The sequence below is a fragment of the Podarcis gaigeae genome (genome assembly GCF_964106915.1).
Source record: "Podarcis gaigeae genome assembly, chromosome: 2".
In the NCBI taxonomy this organism is placed as follows: domain Eukaryota; kingdom Metazoa; phylum Chordata; class Lepidosauria; order Squamata; family Lacertidae; genus Podarcis; species Podarcis gaigeae.
Genome location: NC_139679.1, coordinates 105,894,899 through 105,912,845, shown reverse-complemented (window position 1 = coordinate 105,912,845; position 17,947 = coordinate 105,894,899). Strand labels below are relative to the sequence as shown.

Here is a 17,947-nt window from a genome sequence, read left to right as displayed (position 1 = left end):
AACGTGCAGAATGCCGCAGCAAGGCTCCTTATGGGGTCCTTGCGGCGGGATCACATTCATCCAGTGCTTTACCAACTGCACTGGCTCCCGGTGGAGTACAGGTTTAAGGTGCTGGTTTTGACCTTTAAAGCTCCATGCGACCTAGGACCCACGTACCTACAGGACCGCATCTCCCGGTATGCCCCGCGGAGGATCTTAAGGTCCACAAATGACAACATTTTGGAGGTCCCAAGTCGCAAGGTGGTTAGATCGGTCTCAACTAGGGCCAGGGCCTTTTCAGTACTGGCCCCAACTTGGTGGAATGCTCTGTCACAAGAGACTAGGGCCCTGCGGGACTTGACATGTTTCCACAGGGCCTGCAAGACAGAGCTGTTCTGCCTGGCTTTTGGTTTGGACTCAGTCTGACTCTTATGATTCCCTCCCCTTATGGTCTTGATTTATCAGCTACTTTTCAAATGAGGCTGCATTTTAAATTGTATTTTAACTTGTATTTTAAATTGGGGTTTTTACCATTATGTTTTTACTGTGAAATTATTGATATTAGCCGCCCTGAGCCCAGCTCTGGCCGGGGAGGGCGGGGTATAAATAAAAATTATTATTATTATTACTACATTCATAATTTTATTCAGCATCACAACCACCAAGGAAGGCAGGTCATTATGATAAACAAAGTATAAGGTTGGAGGGGAAATCCTGTCCCAAACCATGGCTATGCACAAAAAGGCTGATTTGAAAATTTCAATTTATGTGAATAGTAGTGCATTCAGCATCAAATGCTAATGAGCAAAAGCAGACAGAGTTGCAACCAATTAAATTTGAGTAGAAGTATAACTGAGATACAATAGGATTTGGCATTAAGATCAGGGCACCAGGGAAGTTTTTTTGTTTCAGTGAGGCTTGTATGATCGTAAGATTGGTAGGCAACAATTATTTATGTGCTTTATTAGCTGAAGTGTTTATATTATGGCTGTAGTAGCTTTTGGAGTATTTTTAAATAACTTTTATTGAATTAATGAAATTTATTATTTATATCAGCAGGGCCTTATAGTTTTAAAATGTTTATAGGCGGTACATTGAACACATGTTAATTGTTTTGTGTGTTTGGCCTTACAGCAAAATGTATATACACTGATGAAGGATATATTTGGAAATGGGTGTTTTATGCTAGCTACTACTATTCACATAAACTGAATTTTCAAATCAGCATTTTTGTGCACATTTTTGATTTTTTTGCTTCAGCCTACACGTGTAGCCCTTGTTTTTTGTCCAAACCAAGGCCAGCCAATGAACCATATTCTTTATCAGCCATGGATCATTATTCTTTTTTTCAATTTTCAAAGTAGCCAACATCTGCTTGCTTGAAAATTAAACCCCAGTGTGCAATACCAAGTGTTCATAGGATTGCAACTCTGGAAACGGCTCAAAGAAAAAGAAAATATGACACTCCAAGGGCAATGAAAAGAAAACCACAGTAGTAATGCTCCACAGCTTGAAAACGTGCTTACCTTTCCAAAATTTCTGAGATTTGCCAGTGGAAGCTAACTAATACAAGCTTAGCAACTGCATGGGACACCTAAAGAAGGAAAGGAAGGGGAGAAACCAAATTAAATTAACGTGTCAAACATACGTGTTGAAAGGACATATCTGCCTCCCATATCTACAAAACAAGGCCAATTTGTATTTTCACAATGCTACCAACATTCTTCAGGAAAAGCAAATATCTACCCCTCTCAAATGTTCTTCCCCTTAGCCACCATGTTACTTTGTCTCGAGACCAAGAACAAAAGCATGGGAGGGATTCAACTAACGAGTCACACTAGCGCAAGGTTTCCCAAACTTGGGTCGCCAGCTGATTGCGGACTACAGTTCCCATCATCCCGGACAACCGATCCTGCTAGCTAGGGATGATGGGAGTTGTAGTCCAAAAACAGCTGGAAACCCAAGTTTGGGAAATCCTGCACTAGCGAAAGCCCCTTACTCCAGATTTGATAACTGAAATATTGGAAGAATTGTGCAAACAGAAGAATGCATTTCATAAGGTTGACTGTGCCAAGCAAACCTTATAGCTCTGCCCAAGACTCCATTGATTCCAGTGACATTCAAGGAAGAATTAAGCACTCTGCAATGGGTGGTTTTAAACAGGCTTCATATCAAAGTGTACCTGCAGGGCTGTATCTGCACAGATTTAGGAACCAGCTCCTCTCATCGGAGGTAGGTGCCTGCAAAACTGATTAGCAGGAATTAATAGGCAATGGAAGAAGTTTTTGCTTCTTCAGGTTCTTCCTCATGCACTGAAACAGGAACAGGGCCCTGAGAAACGTCACTGTGGCTTCTTTTAGTTCCTCAGTCTCCTTACAGAAAAGCACCCCACAACTTGCACCTCAATTTCACGCTCAAAGCCATTCCTCCCGGTTTCTCCGGATGTTGCAACATTCAGAAGAATGAGTAACTAAAAATTACTCCATTTAATACAACCCATTGGTATGAATTTATTTTTTTACTTGTAACCACTATCAGCAGCAATTCACAATTCAAAACTATAGATTAACTTGCAAACTGTTGACCATGTAGAAAAAGGGCAGCCATAAAGATGAGCAGCAGCTGAGAGACTGGACACATGTTGCTATTATTATTATTATTATTATTATCATTATTATTATTATTATCACTACTACTACTATCAGCATTTGTCAGTTGCTTTATACAAACTAAAGGCTCAAAGCAACTTAAGATAAAATGCAAATAGATAAAATCAGTTAAAATCTGGAAATTTTTAAACACAATGTCCAATAACAAAACTCCTAAAATGCTCAAGCAATAACACAATAAGTAGGGCAGGTCCTTCCCCACCCTAGAGGCTACCTTAACTACCAAAATTCTGGATAAATAGAAATGTCTTAGTCTGGTGGTTTGGGTGCTGTTGTGCAGAGACAGGTTCCATAGGGCAGGATTCAGCAGTTGCAATATGTTCCTGTGCTTCCCCCACTCTCCACATGCTGCAAAGATCCAACTGCTGTGAGACAAGATTTTTACTACTTTCAAATCCACAAGAGTAGTAGCCTTAGGGATCCATGAATCAAAAGAGACGTAGGATGGATTTTGAGCTGCCTCTGTACACTTGTGGCTCATTTCCCCAAATCAAACAAGGAGGAAGTGAAAGGTATCAAAGTAGCTTTTGTGCAAATAAAGCTACGCAAGATTGCCCGGTAAGTGGTGACCCCGGGGAAGAGGCTCAGGTCTTCCCGATAGCACTATATTCAGGCTTGCCAAGGAAACAGACTAGACATCCTGATACTTTGCCTTATGAGACATTAATTTTTTCTTTATGCAGAGTGACCACAGCATACCAAAACAAGGGCTAAGATAATGGAAAAAGGAAAGAACAGATCTCTTTTAAATGTTAGAACAAGGATAATTGTTGACCTTGAGGGAGGCGGGTGGCGCTGTGGGTTAAACCACAGAGCCTAGGACTTGCCAATCAGAAGGTCGGCGGTTCGAATCCCCGTGACGGGGTGAGCTCCCGTTGCTCGGTCCCTGCTCCTGCCAACCTAGCAGTTCGAAAGCACATCAAAGTGCAAGTAGATAAATAGGTACCGCTCCGGCGGGAAGGTAAACAGTGTTTCCGTGTGCTGCTCTGGTTCGCCAGAAGCAGCTTAGTCATGCTGGCCACATGACCCAGAAGCTGTATGCCAGCTCCCTTGGCCAATTAAGCGAGATGAATGCCGCAACCCCCGAGTCGGTCATGACTGGACCTAATGGTCAGGGGTCCCTTTAACTTTACCTTAATTATTGACCTTAGGGGAGGCCAACTCGACAAGGACCCTTAAGCAAGTTCATCTAACTTATTTCTGCCTAAAAAGTACAGTGAAACACAGTGTCTCCAGCTCCAGTGTGTGCTCACTGCTTGTGAGGGAAGCCCAACTCTCGTCAGCAGAGCCTGTGTGACCATCGACCTTCTCTCCTGCTGCCTTGCCTGGGCTCTGCATTCTGTGCTTTAAAAGTTCCAGGTTAAGAAGTCTTCCTAGTCCTCAAGTAAACATTCTTGTGGTCACCTATCCCAGAACACCTTGCTATGAAGGAAAACTTATTTGGCCTTTTCTCAGAGTCCTGGTTATGAGGAAGAGGCAGAAAAAGCTACCAGCATGGCTACCACTATTGCAGTGACAAATCACGTTGCTTTAAGAAAGGGGGGGGGGAGCAAAAGGAATTGGGATGCAGTGTTGGGGGGAATAATGAGCTGGCTCTGTTGCTGCAAAGAGAAAGATAGAGAGGGTATTGAGGAGCAGCAGCAGCAGCAGCAGCAGCAGCAGCAGCAGCAGCAAAGCATTGGTGGTAGCCGTTGGCCAGACCTGCCAAGATGCTGATGCAGACCCTGTTTCCAACGTAACAAATAAAGCAGCCAACCAAGGCAGGTCTCTGAAGGACCGATTTGGCAGCACAACACACTAGAAGCAGTCACAAAAGGATTAGCTCAGGATTATGAAAGCTGTTTAGGTGGCCATAATCACAGCACAGGTTTAAGCACTGCTAAGAATAATTGCTCAAGGTATCTAAGGTGACATAGCGGTAATTGCAAAGCATGACACGTTTGTAATTAGAAGGCTCCCAGGGTTCAATGGAGGCTGCTCATATAATGATATCCAGAATATCATTTAACCAAAACGGGAGGTGAGCCTGGCTAAAAAGCACCAACTCCAATTAATAGGGGCTTTGCCTTCACCTCTTTTTGGCAGGCTGGAGAAAAGCAAGACAGCACACTAAAACCATTCCCAGAGTTATAACTGCTTGATTTCTTTGCCGTGAACTGCCTCAAACTTGGCTTAGCCGAGAAATATATCCTCTTTCCTGCCGAAGGGAATGTAGCTTGACAATGCATTTAAAGAGCACAATGCCAATTAAGAATCTAGGTTATTTCCGCTGTCAAATCTAGATGGCAGTTCAAAAATTGAGGAAGGAGACCCCTGGAAAAAACAGCTTCTAAAGAGCAAGTAAGATTCCACAATGAAGCTAGGAACTTTAAGTGTGGAAGTGGGCCATGCATCTATTAGCACACTTTCAGAGAATTCAGAGCTCCACCTTCCTTTCCAGGAACATCAGGCACTTAATGTGCACATACTGAACAAGACTGCCATTCTCAATTATGTCTTGATGGCTCCCTCGGCCTATAGAGCAAGGTGAGTGCTGCAACCCCAGAGTCGTCCGCGACTGGACCTAACGGTCAGGGTACCTTTACCTTTAAGCTTCACAGAATTTATTGTGTCCAGAGTTTCATTTGGTTCATAACTCTTACCCTGGTGAATATTAGGTGAGGTTTCAAGTGCCTATAGTGCTGTTAAAAGATGAGCAACAGAAACCTATTCTGTGCATTACTTTCTTGATGGTTAAGAGTTGTTAGTGGCTTTAAGTGTCACGATTATGCCAGATGGCTTGTGCCAAGTGTCAAATGCTGGCTTCTGCTCAGAAACTGAACTTGTCTCTGAGCATCTGCAAAAGGGCTTGAATGCTTCTAGATTAAGGCTACTGCCCAAGCATTATTAACCAAATACTTACAGATTATTGTTCTCTTCCCTTCAACATGCATAGAAATTGTCTCCCCCCCCCAGGAGCAATTAGTCACTGGTACAGCAGCAGGCAACAGCGCCTACCTCTAACAATTCATTTGTCATGGTAATTATAGGATTTCAGGAGACCCAGTCTGCTTCTCCTGAAGTCTATGATTATTTCTCCTTAAGATGCACAACACATTATCAAATTGCTGAACTGGAACTTTTAATGTGTCTTTTCTCCGTGTACTCACTTGGAATCTATTTTAGCTCCTCAGTTATTTGCATATCATCTTGGGCTTCCTCTTTTGCAATAACTTCTGGGGCCAAATGTGCATTGCAGAAGTAAGACCCAATTATGATGCAACAAAGAATTACAAATAAAAGTGCTTTCCAGTTGCACTGAGAACTCTTAAGCAACCCAAAATGAAGCTCAGATCAAGAGCTACCATTTTGCTTAGTGCAAGCTAGCACAGCAAAACACTTTGCCTTATTTATTCTAGATTTCATCCCGGGGGAGCAGCATGGGCATCACTGACACACAGATCCAGAACTGGCCTCCACAGTCACTTACAGACTCACTGTTAAAACCGTGTTTATGGAAGACAATCTTACTCGGCTACGAGTGATCACAGAAGAAGAAGAAGAAAACAGCCAGTAACCTCAGGCTCACAAGCTACACATCATCCTTCCATTTTCCTAATGCCCCTATAAATGATTTCTCATTCTGGTTTGGCCCCAGCTTCCCCATGCAAGATGGCGAATATGGGAGCTTGGTTTGACAGAGATGCTTTGCAAAAGAAAAGGGTCTATGAAAGAGATAATTAAGTCAGCAGTTCACCAGAGTTTATTCCAACTGCAATACTACATTTTACAGCAGTCATTTTAGAAAGGACTGAAATGGCAGTGGCAAGTGAAGAGGAGATGCATTTGCAAAGATGTTACTACAGACAAGAAGATTAGCATTGAAAGACCATGGGAAGAAACGAGAGCCACAGTATGAACAGTGACTAAAAGGGAGAGAAATCCTACCCCAAATCCCATTTGACCTTAAGCCTGGAACAGACACCACCGCAAAAATATACAGCACTGAGCACTAGAAACTTTTTAAAACAAGAAGTGCATAGACAAACTCAGCCTTCCAGATGTTTGGGGACTACAACTCCCATGATCCCTAGCTCAGTGGACCAGTGGTCAGGGATGATGGGAACTGTAGTCCCAAAACACCTGGAGGGCCGAGTTTGCCTATGCCTGTGTTAAGTACTAGGAAGTCAGTAAAGAAGAGTTCAGACATATTTGGTGCCTACGAGCATTAAAGCACTTGTGCTCTGTGAAAAGGGGCACACACACAAAGCGAAACCGGAAACACAGCCACCCCAGATCCACAGCAGTTTTGGTCATTTTTCACTTACAGCTCTGATGGCAGACCAAGCGGTTCAAGTTTTCCTTGTCCGTTTTGCAGCCTTAAAGGTGCACCTTCATCGCATGCCACAGTGCTGCTCACCTTTAATGCAGAGGCCAAGCTGACCATGTGCTCATTCAGGGTACTCTCCGATTCCTTGTAAGTCAGGCAGGTAAACTGATATTCCTCAGGGTCAAAGGCATCTGCTCCCTGTTGCTCCACGTCATTTGCCACCCCCTCATAGTAATCCTCAATGTCCCCAGGTTCTTCATCCTCTTCCTCCTCGTCACAGTTTGGATCATAGTCCTCTTCGTTGCTGTCAGAGCCCTGGCTGTTCATGTCCACAGACATCTTAGTGCTCAGCCAAACTGCGGAGCAGGAGAGTAACGTCCTTTGTCTTTTTCAACAACTCTTATCGCTCTTTTGACTTCATTTGACTTCTCTGGCTCCTAAATTTGGGGCAGGGGAAGAGGGTGGGGAAAGGAAAATATATGAGTAAGTTTAATGCCCACAAAATGCCTGCAAATAGCCAGACAAGAACAACAGAATTCATATGGGGGGGGGGCAGGGCGGGAATTCAAGAAAGTTAAAATAGTAAGTAGCGATGTTCATACGCAATGAAGGCAGACCACTTTTTTTGTAAGACACTGAATGATTATTATTCCTATGCCCAGGTCGCTTCAGGAGTCATGTTCAGATTCCTGCTCCATGCCTCACTCCCCCTATTCAGTCTACCTCACAGGGCTCCAGCTGCTGCAAATCTGAGTGGAAAAAGAACTGCAACAGACTTTGTACTCTGAAAAGTGCCACAGAAATATATCCATCTTCTGTTTTAATTGTGCTAATTTGTATTTGTTTCAGTCTGTACCTTGTTTTCTAACAGAGAGAGAAAACCAGCTTACGAAAACTAAAAACTGTACACTACACCATACAGATGCAAATAGCCCAATTTAAAATAATCAAAACATAACAAATCTTAACAGCAGACATTCAAATTGCCCACCTAGAAGTGTGATGGGTTTCCAGTATTTCAGCTCTCATTAATTATTTCACAAAGGACAAAAAGTCCTTCTAAAGGTCTTCTAAACCTAACTCCACTTCTGATCCTTCTAAAGGAGTGGAGGGGGCTGCCCAGAGGAACAGTGGGGGCCATGCATCTGACGGTAGCAGCACCCTCAGCTGTCTCTCATCGATAGATCTGCAAAAATGGGGCGAGAACACAACGGAGAAAGCATTCCTTCAGGCCATGTACGCATAAATTTATGGATCAAAATTAACACTTTGAGTAAAGGTAAAGGGACCCCTGACCATTAGGTCCAGTCGTGACCGACTCTGGGGTTGTGGCGCTCATCTCGCTTTATTGGCTGAGGGGGCCAGCATACAGCTTCCAGGTCATGTGGCCAGCATGACTAAGCCGCTTCTGGTGAACCAGAGCAGCACACAGAAACACCGTTTACCTTCCCGCCAGAGTGGTACCTAGTTATCTACTTGCACTTTGAGCTGCTTTCGAACTGCTAGGTTGGTAGGAGCAGGGACCAAGCAACGGGAGCTCACCCCGTCACGGGGATTCGAACCGCCGACCTTCTGATCGGCAAGTCCTAGGCTCTGTGGTTTAACCCACAGCGCCACCCGCGTCCCATTACACTTTGAGTAGTGCTTCAAAAATAAGTGGTGCAGCTCACTGACGATCAGTGCAATATGGCACGTTTGGCCCAATCTCGTTAACAAACTAGCCACTGCATGCTGGAGCAGTCGAAGTTCCTCAACAGCCTTCAAAGACAGCCCTGTGTCAAGTGCATTACAGTGTGTCAGGCTGGCTCTTCCTAGGGGGCAGAGCTGGTGTAGCTGAATAAGGAGCTCCTGACGACAGCTGCCAAGTGTGCATCAAGTAGAAACGCAGGCTCCAAGGAGCTCCTCCAAGCTGAAAACCTGTTGATGCCTACTTGAGAGGAGATAAGGCAACCTGCCAAAGATGGCTTGTACTTTAGGAGGAAGGCAACTCCGCCCAGGACAGGTTGTCGACATGCTTCCAAGTTGACTGGTTACACCCCTCTCCCTATGGCCTGAACTTCAGTTTGATGCAGCATTGGGAAACTGGATCTGACCGGAGGGCTGGATCCAGGATTTATTTTTCATTTTTAAAATTTCACTTTTAACTTGTATACCACCTTTCTATATTGCTATACGTAAGGATTCCAGTATCTCACAATTGTTCAAATAAAATTCATTTTACTTTCTTTGCATCTCCTCTCCATGGTGTTCTGTACACATACGACTGTTCTCTACCTCCTGCTTCCAAAAGTCACTTTTCTGCAAAGTACCACCCTTTTCACACTGCCCACTACCAGTTTACCATCCCCAAACTTTCGCATTTGCCATTTACTTGCCTCATCCGGATAACCTTTCTTGGCAAAAATTGCACCTCTGTATAACTAATGGTGCTAAATTCTACGCAGAAGCAGTGACAGTGCATAACTCAGGTTCCCATGACCTTTTAAAGTGTCACCATCCCCTTGCTTCACAGCTGAAAAGCAAGCTGGCTGAATTAATAGCTGAATGGTGAAATGGAGAGATATGCCTGCCTATTGCCCAAGGACTGAAAGATAAGCACACCAAAAGTTATCACATTAACACATCAAATATTCCGAGCTCAGAAGGCAGGAAATTATTAGCAAAGCAACTAATGGAGACCCAGGCTTAGCCCCTAATATTATTTATTTAAAAGCACACTAATCCTTAGGAGATATCAGAATAGCTAAAGGCAGAATTCTATCTACACTGATATTTACTTACTTACTTACTTGTCTATTTACATTTGATTACTGCTAGCAACCATTCTCTAAAGAGCTCATCAGCAAAATGAGCAAATCACGGCTTTAGCAAGCTGCAACCTACATCTTCTGATCAACATAATAAGTAAATCAGAATTACTGATTAAGGTGCATAAAATAGACCAGAATTAAATACTACACTTCTCTCAGACTGGTCTAGTGGAGTATACACTCAGCTCCAGTCTCAGAGTTGGTTTACAACCATTAAAAAAACCACCGTTTAGTTGCAGGAAAACACAGTCAAATATCAAACACAATCTGATTCTATGCATGTTTACTTGGAAATAAATACCAGCTATTTCAATTAGTTCAGGAAAATGTCCTTATGATCTCTTCCAGAGACTCTCTAAACTCCATATTACTTCTTGGCTTCTGATCCCCAATAATCCTCAAGGCAACTTAACAAGTTACACTGGAGAACATAATGCACCCATCTGACTATAAAACCATAGCAGGGACTTTCCTATACAAGGCAGTAATATTCTATTACATTTGCCTAAATAAAAGCCAGTCCATCACACACACATTAGAACCTGCACCTCTATTTTAATGATTCTTTTAAATTCACAACTGTAAATTAGCCAGTAACTGTGAGAAATATAACTATAAAATTCCAGAATGCAAATCATGGGGAGAAAAATCTCAGTTTACTCATAGTATTTCCCATCCCTTAATTTTATAGTATGTTAGGAAGGTATTGCGGTCACTCCAACATGCATTTGATTTGCCCTGCCCTGAGCTCAGCCAGCTTCCTTCAGCTTAAGAGAATGAAGATCAAAAGATAAATGCTAAATGACCACAAATTTGTACCCTCAAAATGTGCCACAGCCAAATCCTTTATACCAGTCTTGCAAACAGTACTAAGGAGATTATCAGTCCCCTTCCTCACTCCCACTCATCCAAGTTCCTTCTCTTTTCCACCCCTATTATTACAACCACCATCAATCAATTCCCTATGGCAGGGGTCAGCAAACTTTTTCAGCAGGGGGCCAGTCCACTGTCCCTCAGACCTTGTGGGGGGCCGGATTATATTTTGGGGAAAAAATATGAACAAATTCCTATGCCCCACAAATAACCCAGAGATGCATTTTAAATAAAAGGACACATTCTACTCATGTAAAAACATACTGATTCCTGGACCATCCGTGGGCCGGATTTAGAAGGCGATTGGGCCACATCCAGCCCCCGGGCCTTAGTTCGCCTACCCATGCCCTATGGGGTCATCCCCATATACCTACCTAGGCATAAAACTGGGGACTTATTCCATGTGAGAAAGGTCCAGAGGGAAAAGTCCACACACATACCCTATAATGACCTAAGAAGAGCCTTGGTGGTTGAGGTCAAAAGGCCCATCTAGCCTGGCTTTGTTCTCAGCATGACCTATGGGAAGCTCATACGCAGCACATTAGTGCAAAAGAACCTCACTGCCTGTGACCCCAGCAAATGGTGTTCAAAGGCCTACAGTGATACCTCAGGTTACATACACTTCAGGTTACATACACTTCAGGTTACAGACTCCGCTAACCCAGAAATAGTACCTCAGGTTAAGAACTTTGCTTCATGATGAGAACAGAAATCACACGGTGGTGCAGCAGCAGCGGGAGGCCCATTAGCTAAAGTGGTGCTTCAGGTTAAGAACAGTTTCAGGTTAAGAACAGACCTCCGGAACGATTTAAGTACTTAACCCAAGGTACCACTGTACTGCCTTCAAGACTGGAGGCAGTGCACCACCATCATCCTTAGTAGCCACAGATAGCCTTATCTTCCATAAATTTGTTTAATCCCCCATTAAAGCTTTCCCCATTTCACTACATCTTGTGGCAGCTGATTCCACAGTTCCACTGCGCGGCGTGATGTCGTTCTTCCTTTTGCCTGCCTGGAATCTTCCATCGTTAACTGGCGAGATTAATCTGGGGACTCTAGCATAATGAAAGAGGGGGAAAGACTACGCATTGCGTCTGATTTGTACACCTCATTCCTAAAGCAGCCCCAAAAGTTGTATGTAACCTTTTATTATAGTAGACCGCTTGATATTGGTTGTCCTCTTCTGAACTATCCCCAGCTCTACAAGGTTCTTTTTTAAAAGCACAGATATGTTTCTCACCTAGCCTTTAAGGAATAACTAGTTCTGTTTAAAGGCAGGGGTGGGGAACCTCAGGCTCAGGGAACGAATGCAGCCCTCCAGGCCTCCCTATCTGGTCCTCAGGACTCTCCCCAGGCAGAGGGAGAGCATGGCCTACTGTACAGACCTAACATTTGCACTTGTTGTTCTACCCACTGCTAGTTCCCCACCCGTGGTTTAAGGCTAAAGAACTACACATAGGTAAGAACTACACATAGGAGAACAGCATTACATCAAGCGCATATTTTACTCTTTCTCTGTGGCAGTAGATATTTGTCAGAAAGCAGAAGAAAATGGATAATTACTAGCTTTTAGTATCACTCGCAATCATTGGTTACGGCAGTGGTTTTCAACCAGTGTGTTGTGGCACCCTGGGGTGCCTTGAATGATGGTCAGGGGTGCTGTAGGCAACACTAGCCTCCGTCCCTCTTTCCTTCCCTCCCTCCTGTGATGCCCTCTCGCATCTCTGCCTTCCAAAGGCTGATGTGGCTGTTTGTTGCAGCAGCCCTGACTACAAGGTCTCCAGACAAATTGTGCCCCTGGGGCTGGCCAAGGGTGAGGAGAGATGGGGAGGCTGAGGGAACACTCCACAAGGGGAAGTGTTTGAAAATGGGTGAGGGGCTGCCAGCTCTGCAGGCAAGGGGTGACATACCTGGGCTTCTGAGTCTCGGGGCACATTTCCCCATAGGGGAGCCACAGAAAGAATATAGTTGATCAAGGGAGCTGTGGACTCTAAAAGGTTGAAAACCTCTGGGTTATGGTATAAACCAGGGATGTCCAACAGGTTGATCGCGATCAACTGGTAGATCCCCGGGAGGTTTTGGTAGATCACAGTGTCACTTTCCTTATCGTTGGTAAAATAGAATCCGGCTCTGCCCCATTGCCCCCCATGATCTGCAGAACGGCAGACGGAGTATACCCTTTCCCCCCCAAAAGCGGGGCTTTCTTCCTCCCTAAAAAAAAGCTCAACAACTTCTCCCTGATCACTGCCAGTTTTTAATCCTGCAAGTAGATGAGTAGATCGCAGTCTCTTGGGAGTTGGCCACCCCGGTATAAACTAATGGACTATAAAGGGGAAACATGAGAGAAATTTCTGTTCAGGCTTCATGCTGTCGTAGAATATTGATTTTTTTTTGTCAAGAGCATACAACAACGGCAATACTATACCTGAAATTTTAACACACTACTAAAAAGGCCAATTTACATATGCTTTTCAGAGGCAGGCACTCGAAAAAAAAATTAGAGCAACTGCCAGAGGAACTAGTCAACATGGAAACATTATGTGGGAAGGTCAATTACATGGGAGAACAAGTATTTAATACAATCCTCAACAATCTCAACAATCCTCATTTTCTAGTAAAAGAATATTTGGATGCTTTCTCCCTTCAGAATCCAAGCCTCTTTCAAGCATTTTGTTAGTGACTAAAATTCTGTTGTATAAAAACTCATTATGCCACACTCTTTAGTTCGTATAGTGCCCTGATCCTTGGAATGGTAAAACATTTAAGATGACTGAAGTACTGCAAAGTGTTACCCATACACGACTACAGCAACCACATTGTCTTTGCAGTCTTTGGGATGGTGCGGCAGGAACAGCCCCCGTCCTCTTGGCCTGGACACTGTCTCCTGCTGCTCTGCTTCCAAATCTGATCTGGGAGACAGGTACTGCCCAAGGTGGGGTTGTTGTTTGTTGAGGCCAAGACAGCCAGACCTGCCACTGCCTTTGGCAAGAGAGGATGGTGGTTCCATCAAGCCCTCTCATGTGAGGATTCCAATGCCATTAAGTCAGCTGCTTGAGGAACTGTGTGCCATCCATATCTTTTGGCGTGGACACTGTCACCTGCTCTGCTCCCACATCTGAGCTGGGTGGGGAAGAGTGCTTCCTGGGGAAGGACTTCTCTTTATCAAGGGCAAGACAGCTGGCATAGGCAAGTTGCTGCTCTCCTGGACAACCAGAATCTTCACAGACAGAACCATGTAAGTGCATTATAAAAACTTGTGCTTGAGTTTGCTTTCCCTGCTCTCTCACCTTCTTTTTTCCTCATATGCCATGTCTTTTTAGATTACAAGCCTTAGGGAAGACATCATCTTATCACTGGTTAAGTCAGTTGCTCTAAGAGCCTTTGTGGCTAAAGGGAAGTGAATAAATGTCTTAAATAAATGAAATAAGAATTAATTGGTCAATTTCCAGGATTCTACATATTTTGTAGATTCCACAGGAGTCTACTAAAAATTACAGCCAATGTTTATTTACATGAGAGACAGTCAACACAGTGTAAGGGGACACAGATGCCCAATACAGGTGGCAATTATTTAGCACACTTTCAATTGATGTGTCACCACTGGCACACGGGTCATTTTGGACCCAGAAGAGGGCAGAACAGGCTTATGTGCACTCCCTTGATGCACACTGGGGCCAGGAACACAACTCCCACACAAATCAGGGGTTGCCTGTACCAGCATTCTCCAACCTGATGTAATACTAAACATCTGGAGGGCACCAGGTTGGAGAAGGATGTCCAATACATTCACATCTGAATTCTGGGATCAGACACTTCCCCCTGCTCCAAATCAGTCTCTTGTCCTGCACCTGTTTGTTTTCATTACTGTCAACAGTAGCCGCTAGGAACTGATTAACTCTGTACTAGATTCAGTTGTCTTAGGCAAACTGTAGTGTGACATGAATTGAACCAAGGAATTCTATTATTATTATTCCCCACATTGGTAACAGTGGTTCAACATCTGTTCCCAAACCTAGGTATGCCGGATTAGGACATTAAAACTATTGCAATTATTTTGCTACAACAACTTGACTCGCATAGTGAAACAACTACAGAGAAACTTCATTTTTTGGACTGATTCTTTGGATGTTTTGACACAGCTTTGACATGCAAGATCAGTTCAATGTATCATGGAGAATGTACAAAATTTGTGTTGAGCACTTATCTACAGTATGAAATGCCCAGTTTTAAAAGAAGATTATACAGTGCCTTCAGGAGACGGAACTACCCATGAATGCTATATAGATCCAGAAATAATTTGCTACAATTACGAGCCTTAGTCCAAAGCTACTTTAAGTAATATCCACACACAAGGGAAATTTTCAACCAGAAGCAAATAATTACATGACTCTTGAGAAGAAACAGTGAACCTGTGACTCTCCAAATGATGTTGGACTTCAGCTCCCATCATTTCCAGCCAGCATGGCCAATGGCCAGGGATTATGGGAGTGGCAGACCAGTAACACCTGGAAACCCACAGATTCTCTCCCCCCTCCCCCCGTAATATAACTCCTCACTAAATCAAGAGTATTCCTTTCAGAACAGGGACCACCTAACAGAACAAAAGCAAAGCGCCCTGCTCCGTAGCAACCTATCCCTTAGCTACCCAAGTCCCAGCAAATTATGCAAATGTGGCTGGGACCACAGACAGTGAAGGTGACAAAGACGTCTGTATGGCAGTTAACTATGGCTCAAACCTGCCTAGCCAAAAGCTTCCACTTAGAAGTGCCTTCTGTACCACACCGCAAATGCTACCTGTACATACAAAACGTAAAAGTTAAATACATTTCCGCACAGACCTCCCTCCGCTGCTAAATACTCTGTGGTGATCCCCTTCCCCATCTTATGGACAGTTAAATGTAGACTGTATGTCTTCTGCAAAACACACATTTTGCTTCCTTCCAAAAGATATTACAGTGGTACCTCGGGTTACATACGTTTCAGGTTACATACGCTTCAGGTTACACACTCCGCTAACCCAGAAATAGTACCTCGGGTTAAGAACTTTGCTTCAGGATGAGAACAGATATCGTGCTCTGGTGGCGCAGCGACAGCAGGAGGCCCCATTAGCTAAAGTGGTGCTTCAGGTTAAGAACAGTTTCAGGTTAAGAACAGACCTCCAGAACGAATTAAGTTCTTAACCCGAGGTACCACTGTATTTGCACAACCTGTACGCGGACTCACACGCAGGTGGCACTACTTAAGCTTCAGCCTACTCCAGCCTGGTGCCATCCCAAATGTTTTGGACACACGTGGGTGACGACGGTAGGTTGAGGGAGGCCAACTTAAAACGTTTAGCACCCACTTGCAGAAATACCTAACGCTAGAGCAGCGGGGAATCATTTCGCATACGAGTGGCGGTGGTGGGAAGGAACATAGTTCATGGACAAAGAGGCAGCTCCGGCACCAATAACCCACAACGGACCTCTCCCACCATCCTCCTCCCCATTTTCCCTTTCTCTAGGGAGGCTCAGGAAGCACCCGAGCGCATAGCCTACATTCTTTGGATAATAATAATAATAATAATAATAATAATAATAATAATAATAATTCTTATTTATACCCCGCCCTCCCCAGCCAAGGCCGGGCTCAGGGCGGCTAACAAGCAATAATAAAAAACAAGTTGAATGACTACAACTTAAAAACAAGATTAAAATACATTAAAATATGATGAAGCCGGCAGGGCCAAGTGGGCTGGTCCCAAAGGCGGGGGGGGGGGGAGAGAAGGTTTCGCCCACAACATTGCCCCCCACCCACCCGCCTGCCTGTGGCAGTGGGGAGAGAGCCCTCGCTGGTTCCCACCCCTTGTGGGTCTAACGGGAAAGGACCCCTCCAAAAAAACCCCGCACCCCAAGCCCTGAAACTCACCCTCAGCCCCCCCCGCCCAAAGGAAGGCGGAACCTCTCCCCGCTCGCCCTCCCCTTCCATGTAAACAAGGCCCGGCTCACCCCCCCCCCCCGCTCCTCCTCCTCCTCCTCCTCTGCGCTCACCTAGAGTGAGGGGAGGGCGGCGTAGAGGCCGCAGCGGCCGCGGACTCGGGGGAAAGCAGCTCCAGCAGCGGCAGCGAGCGAGGCGGGGGGGGCGCCGGAAGAGAGCCGAGGAGGGAGAGGGAAATGGGGAGGAGAAACAGAAGAAGAAAAAGAAGGAAAATCACCTCCCCGCGGGCTCCTCCATTGGTAGCCGGGCCACTGTGGCCTGCGCACCGGAAGCCCCGGCCTCCGGCCTGGCGTCACTTCCGCCGCCGGGGAAGAAGGGGGCGGGGACGGAGCCGGGCGTCCGTGACGCGGGAGCGCCCCTCAGGGGATTTTAAAAAACTAAAGGCGGGAACGAGCCATTGTGCGAAGTTAGAAGGGGGCGGTGTGTGTGTGTGTGTGTGTGTGTGTGTGTGTGTGTGTGTGTGTGTGTGTGTCCTGAACCATTAGCGTGGGTGGTTGAGGGGGAGGGCGCTTTCTCCACTCTCTCCCAATTTTTCCTCGTGATAAATTGGTCTCATCCTCCACGAATTGCAAACATGGGAGAGTCACCAGTTCTGCAATTCCCACCTCTGCCACTTTCCGTTTTAGTGATTTGTAAGCTGCTCTGCCTGTTGTCTTTGTCCATGGAGTTTTCTTGGCAGGGATACTGGAGTGGCTTGCCGGTTCCTCCTCCAGGTGGATCACATTTGGTCAAAACTCTCCACTATGACCTGTTCATCTTGGGTGCCCTGCTCGGCATAGTTCATAGCTTCTCTGAGTTCTTCAAGCCCCTTCGCCACGGCAAGGCAGTGATCCATGAAGGATTTCCCAGTAGTGATGTATGGAAGTGAGAGCTGGACCATAAAGAAGGCTGATCGCCAAAGAATTGATGCTTTTGAATTATGGTGCTGGAGGAGACTCTTGAGAGTCCCATGGACTGCAAGAAGATCAAACCTCTCCATACTGAAGGAAATCAACCCTGAGTGCTCACTGGAAGGACAGATTGTGAAGCTGAGGCTCCAGTACTTTGGCCACCTCATGAGAAGAGAAGACTCCCTGGAGAAGACCCTGATGTTGGGAAAGATGGAGGGCACAAGGAGAAGGGGACGGCAGAGGACGAGATGGTTGGATAGTGTTTTCGAGGTTACCAGCATGAGTTTGACCAAACTGCGGGAGGCAGTGGAGGACAGAGGTGCCTGGCGTTCTCTGGTCCATGGGGTCACGAAGAGTCGGACACGACTAAACGACTAAACAACAACAACAAAGCTGCTCTGGGGTGCGGCGGGGTGCGCTCCCGCTGCTCGGTCCCAGCGC

At 45.2% G+C, this 17,947-nt stretch overlaps 1 protein-coding gene across 5 annotated transcripts in view; it reads right to left on the bottom strand.

The window, feature by feature from the left end:
* ARIH2 (ariadne RBR E3 ubiquitin protein ligase 2) overlaps positions 1-16,924 on the bottom strand; it is a 34,591-nt gene extending 17,667 nt beyond the window's left edge. Inside the window, exons 1-3 of one of the 5 annotated variants that reach the window (XM_083724627.1) lie at positions 16,834-16,924; positions 7,048-7,394; positions 1,506-1,573 (exon numbers count right to left, since the gene is read on the bottom strand). In XM_083724627.1, the coding sequence (XP_083580753.1) occupies positions 1,506-1,573; positions 7,048-7,296 (317 nt within the window). In that variant the 5' untranslated portion in view covers positions 7,297-7,394; positions 16,834-16,924. Of the gene's footprint in view, positions 1-1,505; positions 1,574-6,955; positions 7,395-7,948; positions 8,139-16,669 lie in introns of those variants that run through there. The other 4 variants (XM_083724628.1, XM_083724631.1, XM_083724630.1 and 1 more) reach the window with 4 other exon arrangements.
* Between the last annotated feature and the right edge of the window lie 1,023 nt (positions 16,925-17,947).